Here is a 12,863-nt window from a genome sequence, read left to right on the forward strand (position 1 = left end):
CATGACACTAGTGGGACATTAACAGCCTATTAATGCATCCATTTAGAAGTACCAGACAGTAACTTTTACTTTATATAATGCACTTCATATTATATAATAATAATGTACAAGACACTTTGTATTGTGATTATTTGCAAAACAAGTAAATATGAAAATGAACGTGTGCAAATAGCTTCAAAATAAATGTAGTAAAACAGCATGGACTGTGGAAACAATAGCTAAAGTGGTGTGCTGTTGAGTAAATGTACTCAGTTACTTTGGTTGCTTTCTACAGTTAATGGAGTTTTAAGGTGTGTTGTAAAGATTCATGTGAGGAAGGGAAAAAAATGGCCCGGCCTTACAAATATCTGCATAAATGATTCATGGCTGAGGAAATATTTCTCAGAGTGGCTGCTGCCAGGCAGCTGTTAGTGGACAAATTTTGCTTGCATCGACTTTTCTTCGGACAGGGGGCAGCAGAGATACCGCACACTCGTGAAAATCTGCTCTCCCCTTCACCGCCACCAACAACACGGCTGCGTAATCAGTCAGGTCCAGGGGCTGAGACGCACCGAGCCACACAGCGGTTTGCTTGTTGATAAGACTCCTTGGAAGAAGAGAACCGCAAACTACCTTCCTGCGACGTTATTTCTGCCTCTAAGCTGGAGTTTTGGGACGCGTTACGGTTAAAGAGGAAAAGACTCTTGACTGTCGGGAAATGAAAATTCAAATGGATTTGTAATTTATTACTTTTTTTTAAAAAAAAGAAAAGAAATTAATTTGGGACACACTTGGAATTATTTTAACTTTACTTCCTTTCTAAATCTCTTGGATATTTTTTTTTTTTTAAGTATTTTTCTGAAGTGTAGACTTTAATTGCTTGGAAATGTCTTTTGCTAAAATGTTCTTATTCTTTTCATCTGAGCTTTCAGCCAAAAACGGACACTTCAGCGCATCAAGGTGAAGTTAACTGAGTGAACTAAACCGGACTTTGAAGAGTGAACTAAAAGTAGGAGGCTTACTGTCGCTCTGAATTTTTATCTTTATATTTCGAGGGGAACTTGAAAAAAAAAAGTTTGGTGCAGCTGAGCGGATTCTTCTTCATCTTTTGGGAACACCTCTGCTGTGGGACCGCGGTGTGGACGGACGCTCGCACGCGCGCGCAGTTTCGCAGGGCGAGCCGCTGTCCCCCGCGCGCAGTGCTGAGGAGAGAGGCTCTCTCGCGCTTCCATAAATGCCCGGTCCGTCGAAGAGGCTCGAGGCTGGGCAGCAAGATGAGCTCGTGGGTACAGCTGCTGCTCGCGTTGCTAGCGGTGTGTCTGCGGTTTGGCGTGGCCGAGGTGAGTTCAAATCAAAGTTCTAGAAACTTCTCGGACACTTAAGAGGGATTAGTGGTCCCTTTGAAATTAGAGCACTATAAAAAAAAACAAAAAGCACCAAAGCGTGAAGCCGCAAGGTTTACGGCAGGATATAAAACACAACAGTGTTGTAAAGTCTTTATTTTTTTTATTAAATAGTAGTATATATGTATATAATACTCGAAGCATATAAATATATTAATGGGCCTATATGCGTTAGCCTACTGTATATTTTATGGCTAACATTGGGCTGTGACTCTTGTAGTCTTACTTTTTTTTTTTTTAATTTTGAGTAAGGACATTACTCCAACTGCAATGCACATGCTGTTCAAACTGTGTCATTATTTTTTAAGCTCATGTCCGCCTTTAAAAAACCAACCAAACAAAAAACCTCCAACTTCAGACTCGGTCTTTCTCTTACTGCTTCTCTTCATACAGAAGATAACTGTTATTCCTCCCCATTAACTGGCGTTATGAATGGATGCCCAGGGGCAGACACATGTAGGGGTCAACCTCTGTGGGTGATGTGCAAGGAAACGGGCGCTGCCATGATAGGCTCATTTACAGCTGGATGCTTCACCACGTGGTGAAGTGATGCATTCACGGATGCTGCTGTTCCAGATGTTAAAGGCAGCCAGCGCATTCATACATACATTAACACCATCCTACAGAGACCACGTTTGTTGTTTCTGTACTTTTTTGTGTGATTTTTGTTTTTATGATTATATGTTGCTTCCTATTTTAATCAACACCTTCCTTTCTCTTGCACCATGTTATATGCCAAAACAGTGTCTTAGAAACAGGTGAAAATCAGCCAACAGCAGTGAATATATAAAGGCAGAAAAGATGGATAAAATCTGGTGAGGTCAAGCAGGAAAACTAAACTTAACTCATCTAGGTCAAGACTCACTTGACCTAGACAACAATGTAATGTTCATTTTAGAACAAATCCTGTCCACTTTTCCTTCGCTGATATGAAGTCTGATTTTATCAGTCTTCTGCTTCCATGCAGATTTCATCTGTGTTTCTGACCCAGGCAATTCATGTCATGTCAATGGGGTTAAAGCACACATAATTAACAAGTCAATCGTGGGAAGTGAAGGCTTAAACAATGTTTTTAAAAAAGCAAGAAAAAGGGCCATTGATTGAGTTAGTTTTCTGCCATAGAACCGATGGGTTGGTATAGTTTGTTCCCAGAATAACTTATTCAATTTCAATTCAGTTTTACTTGCATAGCGCCAAATCATAATAACAGTCTCCTCAAGGAGCTTTATATTGTAAAGTTGTAAGACCCTACAATAATACAGAGAAAACCCCAGCAATCAGACAACTCCCTATGAACAGGCACTTGGCGACAATGAGAAGGAAAAACTCCCTTTCAACAAGAAGAAACCTCCAGTGTAACCAAATAAGGGGAGGGGGGGCATCTGCCGTGACACACTGGGGGTGAGGGAAGGAAGACGGGACAAAAGACACACTGTGGAAGAGAGCCAGAGATTAATATTAACTAATGATTACATGCAGAGGGGTGTATAAACACATAGAGGGTTAAAAAGGTGAGTGAAGAAGAAACACTCGGCCCATCACTGGGAAGCCCCTGGCAGCCTAAACCTATTGCAGTGTAACTAAGGGAGGATTCAGGGTCACCTGATCCAACCCTAAATATGTGCTTTGTCAAAAGGGAAAGTTTTTGAAAAAGAGAGTGTCTGTCTCTTGAATCCAAACTGGGAGCTGGTTACACAGAAGAGGGGCCTGAAAGCTGAAGGCTTTGCCTCCCATTTTACTTTTAAACACTCTAGGAACCACAAGTAAGCCCACACTCTGAGAGTGAAGTGCTGTATTGGAGTAATACAGTACTATGCGGTCTTAAAGACAAGATGGGGCCTGGTAATTCAAGACATTGTATGTGGTAAGAAGCATTTAACAGGGAGCCAATGAAAGAAGCCCATATGGGTATACTTTCTCCTGTCAGGACTCTCTTTTTAGAGAACTTGTGCACATGTCTGTAAAAAGAAAATAAGTTACAAACACAATAGCTTTGCGAATGCTGAACTGCAGTATATCTCTATCGTGTAAAGCTGAATCTTTAAACATTCATTTTATTGCTTCACTTTCCTTCTTTCATCCAGTCCTGTACATATAAGTAAACTTCCATCATTATCACCGCCTCACATAAAAGTACATTTTAAATGTAGCGATGACGGTTGACTTTAAATTCCTGTCGTCAAGCTGTCTTTCCATTCCACCGCCTCTGCAGGCACCACATGTAAAAGAAAACTTTGACAGTATTTTTGAAGGAGAAAGTCACAAAAGGCTTTGAAGGTATACAACCTGGAAATTCCCCGCGTGTGATTTTAAAGTTTATGGCATGGCAGCTGGGAAAATCATAGAGACTGTATGTTCAATTATGCTCTTTATTAAAAGAACTTCACCAGAAAAGAAGCTGCTGGTATATGAAGTGGTTGTCACGTATAAAGCTGTAATGATCATATGCACCTAGCCAAGGACCACCAGAATGGAATTTAGTTTGGGCTACATTGCATCAGGCCCCTTTCCAAGCGCTCATGCCAATTATGACAGTGGAATTAATTAAACTCACAGTTTCTGGCACATGCCCGTATTGAGCATGTGTCAGCATACTTTCAGGGACTACATGTGAAACCTCACACATGTGCTCTGGCTGCTGCTGCTGTTTCGCCAGCAGCAAACTCGACCCTCTAATTATGTACAATTAGATGTTCCCTCTCCTCCTCTGCCCACTGCAGCCGCTGCCTGTACCTGGCATTCTTCAATGTGTCCAGGAGTTCTCCAGGGGATGGGGAGTTTCTTCAGGTGATAAATACTCCAGTATGTCAAGTCTTGTGGTTTTTTTCTGCCCTAATTAGCAGAAAAAAGGGAGAAAACATACCTGAATGGTTCAGGTATAAGACACAGTTTGGCAGGAGTGGTCTTTTGTGTTGTAGATTAGCAGCTGTCAAAAACAGAAGCTAATTATTCCAAACAGGCTAACTACTGCAGATACAGCTGGATTCTGAGATAGAGTTTAATCTTTTCTTTAAGAAACTTTAGCTTTTTATCCTTTTTCGGAATGAATAAGATGCTGCTGTTTGTATTAAAATGACATTCAGCTCTATATTATTATTATTTTTATGCTTCTCCCTGCAGGAAATATGAAATGCACCTATAAAAACGCTTTTCTTAACCTTGATAATTCACCTTCATGCCATAGGTGCTCATTAATCATTATCAGAGGGTGTTTACATAGTCTGCCAGTCCAGTTTGCATCTGTTTACATCTGCTTTGTTTATCAGAACTGAAATGTTTATTTAATATTTCCTGCTTAGACACAAATTGTCATGACAGCAGGCACCACCGTGAACAAAAGCACACGTCCTATAATTAACATCAGACACAATTAGCCAAGCAGGCAGCTTTGCTCCATTGGCAAAAGGAGGAAATAATCATGATGACTCCTCAGGGGCATCGGCAGCTCCGCGGCAGAGATGCGAGTGTAATACAGCAGGCATTTCCCTGCTGTATTATTTGACTGTCTGAAAATCTGAGCAACAATGGGGGAATGTCAGTGGCAAACAGTATGGGCAGGGTGAGAATACTCATGCATGAATGGCCGTTTCCTTTTTCTAAAACCTGCGTCCCGCTGGGATTCATTATTTTCTTCAGACCTTAAATTAATCAGTATTAAAACATAAGTTTATTTCCAGATGGCTTTGTATAATGATTAAACATTTACTGAACTGAACATGGTTCACTTAATGCTCTACACATTTGCTCTTTTGGTCATTTTCATCGGTTCCATTCTAGCGTGAGACTCCAAAGCAAGTGAACCACATTTACAGCACTGAAATCAATGCAAGGAAGTGCCTCGACCCACGGCTGATCCTCGTCCGTTTCAGCCCAGCTTTAATTCATCTATTATTCCTCCTTTTTTTCAGATGCGCCTCCCTTCTCTCATCCTCTCTGTATCACTCCTTCCCCCACTTCCTGACTCCTTCCTTGCTCCTTTGACCCCTAAATGTTAGCAGATGAGAAGACACAACGCCAATAGTCATTCACCGTGCTCTTAGTGACCATTGTGTGTCCGCTTTGGTTAATTCTCCCCCCTCCTTAGCTGTCTCTTACCCATTAATGACTAGAGGGGTTAAATTCATGGACTCACAATGTGGGGCTGTTTTTGATTTTATGGTTTAATACTATAGAAATATTTGCCCAGATCCACTGAGAAAAAAACAGTTTGTTATCTTTTGACGACCCCAAATAACAAAACAAAAAGAACCATATTCCGGTTTCTGTGTCCTGGTCATAACATTGAACTGTTTGGTGAATTACCTTTCTATGAGTACACAGTAAGAGTAATAAGGTAGCAGAGAAGTGTTTAAAGGCCCAGTCAATGTTTTTCAGATTTTATATATGAATACAGTTTATACATGCATCAGTTTAATCACATAGGAGCCACCATGTGTGCCACCAAACAACTTCAGTGCTTCTACGTCTACTGCAGGGATCGAAGACCATTTTCCCCTCATGTGGTGTTTTGGTGATGGGGGTGGAAAGACCTCTATAACACGTTGCTCTAAATTCATAGGTGTTCAAGTGAGCTGGAAATTGGAGACTGCGAACGTTTAAGGATGTCTTCACAGTTATCAAATCATTCAGTGACTGTGATGGGTGGGGAAAGTGGGCACCCTGAAATTTATGATGCTTTATCATAGGATGGAGGCAATCACTGAGAACTGTACTGATATGTCTCTCTCAAACCATGCCAGCATGCAAGCAGCTAAACAGAGCCACCAGATCACCTCATTGTAGGGGTCAAAGGTTCAGCTGTATTTTTAACTTTATTGTGCATAATGATCTCTGTTTCACATAACTGTAGATTTTGAGTGATAGCACATTCATGTTCTCAATCTGGTGTTTGGATTTTTGTTTATGCTTTGGTAACTTTGGCAACAGTTTCCTCAGATCAGATGTTACAGATGTGGGAAAATCTCATCTGTAGCCAGGTGCGCTGGTGATAATGTGTCTCAATGTCGTCTTCTGTGTTTTTAAAATCTCACAAACGATCCAGAAGAGTGCATCTTAAGGTCTCTTATATATCTGTGTTTCAGGAGGACGCTCTGCCTGCAGCCCTGGTGGAGCTGGTTAGAAACAGCCCCATCTCCTCAATAGAGGACCTTCAGATGCTGCTGCTCTCTGACTCCGTAGGTAAAGACCAGAGCTTTCTAATCTTATTACTGATACATGCTTTGAAACCAGACTCCAAGTTGCTGTCTGCATTTTTACTCCAGCCTTCGTGACGTCGTAAATTTAATACCATTTTCAGTTACACACAGCCAGATTAAGCTCCCCTAAAACATTTGTTATTCTGTTCACAAAACCCAATCATCTAGAGTACCAGTGCAACCCTGAAGTCCTTTTTTAAATATCTGTAGCTCTTCCCTAAACATGTATTGACATTAAAGTAAAAAAAAATGCTACTCTTACATTGTTGTGGTCACAATGAGAAGTGGTTTTCGTAACATGTTAGCACAGATTAAAGTTGGTTTGAGAAAGCTGAGGTTATGTTGCACTTTCAAAATAAAGAACAACATGTTGCACAATGAAGAAAAAAAGCATACATTTTTCCTGTTACAACAGAAATGCAGTAATAAGTGGTAATTATTGCATTTTTCTTACACTAATTGAAAAAAGGAAACGTGACCGGTAATAAAACGTACAGCAGTGTACATGATGTCAGAAACACACAAGATTTATTAGATTTATAAAAGTGTAACAACTGGTTTGCCCTCGGGCTGGGTCTCTTATTTTGTGACTCAAATGTGACATCAGCTATGCCCCCATCCTCCTCGCTCTTTTGACACAAGCTTGAGTTTTATCTCTCCACATACAGAGGGCGCTAAAAGGCCTTGGATTATATGTATGACACCCCATGCAAAAAAATGAAATGCTCATGATTTGTCGGGGACATAAGTCAAATGCTGTTTTTGGTTTCTGTTTCAGATGAGGAAGACGAGACTTCTGCAGCCAATGGAGGTCACAGACTACCAAGGAGCCTCGGTGAGACCTTAACCCCCCCAAAACTTCAGCCAAACTTCCATTTTATCCTCCAAAAGTTGATTCTGTTCATCTGGACGTAGCGTTTTCAGTGGGAGAAACGTTTCAGCGGTGCTAGTTTCAGTCATTATGCAAATGCACTGTTTATAAGATTGGGGAAACCTGCAGTCAGCTGGGACTGAAGAAGTCACTTGGATGAGAGACGAAACGTTTCTCCCACTGAAAACGCTACGTCCAGATGAACAGAATCAACTTTTGGAGATTTACTTACCTGGATGATTGAGCATGCATCAAGATGTTCCTTTTCATTCCCATCAGTATATTTTAGAAGACATTTTTTTGTATTTCAGATGTGGATGTATTGTGAATGCGTTAAGTCCAGCCTCTGTAATTGACATTTGCTTTTGGTCTTTATCTTTTGACTTATTTGAGCTACCTTACTTAGTCCCAATGTGCTTAATAGAGGACATTTTGGCCTCTTCAATGATTCCTCATGTGTTTGGGTGTCCTCTTATTCTCCAAAGAGGCAGGCAATCACAAAAAAAGTTACACTGGTAAATAATTTTTTCCTCAGTTCTCAGGAGGATATGACAAAAAGACTTATTTTCTGTATGTGGCTCTTCAGATCTTCACAGAAATTCTTCCTAGTGTGGATGAATGTCACTCTGTTCATATTCATACAAGATGAATAGAAGGTTTTAGTGCCGCCATGCAGAATTCCTGATTTTCCTCATGAATGTAGCAGTACTCAATCCTCATTAGTAGAGGACTCCTTTCAGTGTTCAGTCAAGTTTCCTGTGAAGTGATTAATGCGACAAGTATGGTTTCAGTGATACGGTTAAAACCCTTCCCATTAAGTGTTTTTTTCATTATTATGATAAAGCAGATAGCTGAATTACTTGTCATTAATCACTAACCGTCTGGTTGACTGAGAGACACTAATGGGCCTACGCTAATCTTTGCCTTTTGATGAGAAGAAGTTCTAGCATATTTTCTCCTTTGAAGCTTCGTGCTTCAGGTCTACAAGCTGCTGAAGTGCTAATACGCAGTACTGACAGGTGATCAGACAGGAGCTTGTGTTTTACTATCGCCTAAACAGACATGAAAACAAGGTAGTCTTATTAGAGTGGATGAATGAGCAAGCTGGAGAAAAAAAAAAGAAAAAATGAATTCAGGGCTGGATGGATGTTTGAAATACTAATGTAACACCACTTCTGCCATATTACTCATGTTCACTTGTGTCTCATGGATCAGATGCCCAGCCGGCCCAGCAAGCTCTGTGTAAAGTTCGAACAGAAGTGGTTGAGGTCACAAGGGCAATGTTGGACCGGAGCAATGCTAACTTCCTGCTATGGCCACCCTGCGTTGAGGTGCAGCGCTGCTCTGGCTGCTGCAACACTAAAAGCTTGCAGTGTGTTCCTGTTGTCACACACAAAAGATACTTGCAGGTAAACAACCTCACACAGAGCTATATACACATACATGTATACACACGCACATCCGTTAGTGCTGTTCTCAGAATTGTTTCCTGTTCCTCCCATCTTATTCTCAAACTCCCTAGGTTATGAAGGTCGAGTACATCAACAAGAAACCCACTTATGCTAAAGCAGTGGTGTCAGTTGTGGATCACGTGGAGTGCAGATGTCAGACTGCTCCTCGTCCTCCACCGCACAAGAAGAAATCCTCTCGCAGGCAGCACGGCTACCTGCATCGAAACCAGACGCATAGCCAAGGACATGCACAGGGACAGGTGCACAGAAACTCTGCTTACTATCATTATTTTTCAGAATGAAAGCTTACTTTTGTCTCATTGTCATACCAGTGCAAGGCAAATAGAATTTTTCTTTCCAAGCATAACTGTGTTGTACCTGTGCACTGCAGTGCATTTATAGCTGTAAATAAAATAAAAGTAAAATGAATTTTGTTTCTTTTTTTCTGACAAGGCTAAGCTGCATTCCAAGGATGAACTTCATCAGTTGGATGAGCTCAAACAGAACCAGAGGGCCCACCTGGAGGATCTCCTGGAGCAACAATGGAGCCCCAGGGGAGACACTTTCACTCAGCCCGGAGAAGGATACAGTCTTGCTGGGGAGGACACTTCTCGTTCTGGAGAAGCCGTTCTCTTTGCTCCACACTGGGCTCATAACATCAGCAAGCTTGTTGAGGCTAAAGAAACTGAGAATGTGGAGAGGAAGGATGGCGTGGTCTCAGATGACAACAAAACTGCCTCCTCAGTGGATACAGCTGGAACTGAGGTGAAGAACAAGTTGGCTGAAGGTGGGAACGGGTTGCACATCATTAACACTGGAGGGAAAGTTAACGAGGAGAACAAAGAGACACAAACACACAGCCCATTGTGGCAAGAAGACAAAGGCAAATATTCAAAGAGTCACACAAGTGGATTCTCTCAGCATGTTACTCCTGAAACAAAATTCAGCCCTACCGAGGAAACCGTCACTGACACAGTTAGGGGCAGGTTCCGACCCACCAAAGAACCAAACCCGGAACCCCGTGAGCTGGCGCGACAAAGAGAAAACGAGACTCCAGAGCAGGAGAGGATATTACAGATTGCGGAAGCCAAACTGGAGGAGGAGAGAAAAGAGCTTCTGCTTCTCCATAAAAGGTTGGACGAAGAAAAGGAAATACTGAGACAGCAGCAGATGAAGCGAGAAGAGGAAGAAAGGCAGAGAGAAAAGGAGACAGTCAGTCACCACCTACATGGTAAACATCATCCCAGTCACCAAACTACAACTCAGAAACCAGGTAACAGAGATTATTTAACGTTTTTTTAAACAGTGTAGAATTAAGTAAATTGTTCAATTAACTAAAACAGCGTGCTTAAAATATTTAAGAGTATATTTTATCACAAGAGTGAACGTAATAGATTGAAGTGGTCCTGACTCTATATACAGTCAAAAAAGATATTTCCATTTGCAGTAATCCATATTTATATTATGGTTCAGTGGTGGGACTGTCCCATAGTTCATGCACACATGTGGAAAGCATGAGGCCCCCTCCATGTGCATACATTTAAAGCAAAAGGCTGATTGCTTTTTAAGTAAGACACGGCATGTAAAGGAAGAGCTGGGATGAAGTTGGGTTGCAAAGCGGCCTACAGACTGCCAGCAACTGTAGACAGGTTAAAGTAACTTAACTAGAAAGCCCTGTATAGAAACTGAGTAAACAATCAATGTGAGCTGGCACTGATATCAGCTGATGTGCTGAGTTTGACTGAAGCCTGTTCAAGCTAATCTTATGCACAGCTTTTGTAATTTTCTCTTACACTCTTTGTTTTCCATCTTACAGAGACAACAACATCGACAACAACCACAAAAAAGCCATCGGCTCCTACAGCCCCCAGACTCCCAACTCGACCACAAAAAACAAAAAGGATGAGGAAGAATCGCAGACGGATCAGTAAAGCAGCTATGAGAGCAATGCTGATGTAGAACTAAAAGAAACCCAGGTTAGTTCATAGAATATATAAAACAAAACAAAAGAAAAAACAATTATAATTGTGCTTTATGTTTCTTATTGTAATCCCATCTTCCTGTATTTCTACCACAGGGACAAAGAGAACATGGTGCATTTTGTGGATAACCCAGAGAAGACCCAAATGGACTCCCTTTGTACAAGTATTTATTCATTTGTCAGTAACCCGCTCGTCCTGTGAGATCTCCTCAGTAACACTACTAATGACTGTCTGGTGAACCTCTACCTATACCGGGAGTAACAGAGGAGGGGGAAACGAGAAAATGGAGTGTAAAGAAAAGGTGGACCTTCTCCAGAGAATGCTTGCCTCTTTGACAGTTGATGGTATGAAGCAACAAGTGGCACCCAAAGACTGATGAACTGTGTGCAAGCACTGTGCCTGTGGGGAAATGAAACTGCATCGCTGTAGAACTGTATAAAATAGTGCAATTTCAAAAGTCTCCTTGGAACCTTGTCTTGATATCAGCAGACAGAAACTGCACTTAAATGTTGACAGAACCAAGTGTATAAGGAGTTTGTTGCTGAAAGCCTGGATTGTGTGATAATCACAGTTAGATTAGAATAAGGAGTATATCTGGTGTAAAAATTAACCAAAAAAAGCCTAACTTAGCTGTTTTTCTAATTGGATAATATAATAACAGAGATTATTATATCGTCAACACACTGCAGGAGCAGAAGAATTTCCATGTGTGATATCAATTATTAGCTCATTAAAAATGATGGTCTCTCTCAAACCATATTTAATTTTATGTAACTCATTGCAAACACTGGAATTACACTTATATGGGTATAGAAAACATATAGTTTTGCATTAATGAGGTTTCCTTGTCTCAAAGTATTGTCACGGGTGGAACGAGAATTGGCTTGTGACCTGACTGTGTGCTATGTTTCTTATTTATTTGTTGCTACTGTTACTACTCTCTATAAAAAATACTGCAAACAACATGTGACTGAGATAGAGTCTGAAAAAAAGATTCATTGTGTCATAATAACTGCAAGGTTTAAACAAAGGGACAGAACATAAAAAAACTAATCCTGTCAGTTTACCCCAGTATCCCCAGTGTTCAGCTTCAGTGTCAAATAGTGCGTGCATGTGTGTTTGTTTTGTATGCCTGTGTGGTTCAGTATATGTTTCTGCTCACATCTATATTCTTTATTTGAGTTTTTTTTCCTTTCATACAGAAATGTCTCTCCCCCCACCAGATATGTTTTGGTGGAAGCAGTCACATTCATTCAAGTCCTAACCCCAGAGTGTATTTCTGTAGGATCCCACCTTCTACACAGTAACTCAAGGGTTAGCTATTAAAACAAGAAAACTAAGATAAACTTTACAAATGTTGTTGTTTTTATGACCTTTCTGTTTCCCTTAATAACAGCATGTAGAAAAACACTGATGCTATTTTGTGTCTGATAATTTAGAGTCAGAACATTTTAAGTTATTGAAAAAAGGCTTGTATGTATGTTCCTTATACCATCTGACAACTGTTACTTTTTAAAAAAAGAGAAAAGTGTTTTCTTACCTGATCTGGTGAAAAAAAGAGAATGTTTGTGATAACTTTGCCACATAATGCTATTTTCATATGGGTATAAGAAGCTAATGTGCTTGAAACTACTTTGTATGTGTTTTTATTCCCTTTCATTAATTCGAGGCAGTTAAGCCCAGTGCTGCATGTTTAAATGATAGTGTTTCCTCCAAATACTAAACAGGTACCATTTCTTTTCATCATGTTTAGCATCTTAATTCAGCATATTAGCACATGAAATTACTAAAAATTGCTAAACCATAGACTACTTGCTATAATGTCACTTTGACCTTTCATTTTATGGCCATCACCATTTTGGCCTTTTGGAGCCTGGAGGCTGGTCAGACAGTTGGCTGGTTATCAGTTAGCAATAGCTTGTTTAGCAATATGCATAGCCTGAATGTTTTTGGCACATAGGTTCCTGATAATTAGTATCAAG

General features: G+C 40.6%; 1 protein-coding gene across 1 annotated transcript; it reads left to right on the forward strand.

The window, feature by feature from the left end:
* Nucleotides 1–437: 437 nt before the first annotated feature.
* On the forward strand, nt 438–12,510 carry pdgfbb (platelet-derived growth factor beta polypeptide b). Its single transcript, XM_005468347.4, has 8 exons — nt 438–1,319; nt 6,464–6,560; nt 7,356–7,412; nt 8,664–8,857; nt 8,971–9,159; nt 9,353–10,172; nt 10,716–10,875; nt 10,977–12,510. The coding sequence occupies exons 1-7, from the start codon at nt 1,254–1,256 to the stop codon at nt 10,856–10,858; spliced, it is 1,566 nt and encodes a 521-aa protein (XP_005468404.1). The 5' UTR covers nt 438–1,253; the 3' UTR covers nt 10,859–10,875; nt 10,977–12,510.
* Nucleotides 12,511–12,863: the final 353 nt, after the last annotated feature.

Source organism: Oreochromis niloticus, linkage group LG4, assembly GCF_001858045.2.
Source record: "Oreochromis niloticus isolate F11D_XX linkage group LG4, O_niloticus_UMD_NMBU, whole genome shotgun sequence".
Lineage (NCBI taxonomy): Eukaryota > Metazoa > Chordata > Actinopteri > Cichliformes > Cichlidae > Oreochromis > Oreochromis niloticus.

Excerpts from the sequence above, each read along its gene's own strand:
- pdgfbb (XM_005468347.4), top strand. The coding sequence starts at position 1,254 with ATGAGCTCGTGGGTACAGCTGCTGCTCGCGTTGCTAGCGGTGTGTCTG. Across the intron at positions 6,561-7,355 it reads GCTGCTCTCTGACTCCGTAG|ATGAGGAAGACGAGACTTCT; the intron begins GTAAAGACCAGA and ends TTTCTGTTTCAG. Across the intron at positions 7,413-8,663 it reads CAGACTACCAAGGAGCCTCG|ATGCCCAGCCGGCCCAGCAA; the intron begins GTGAGACCTTAA and ends CTCATGGATCAG.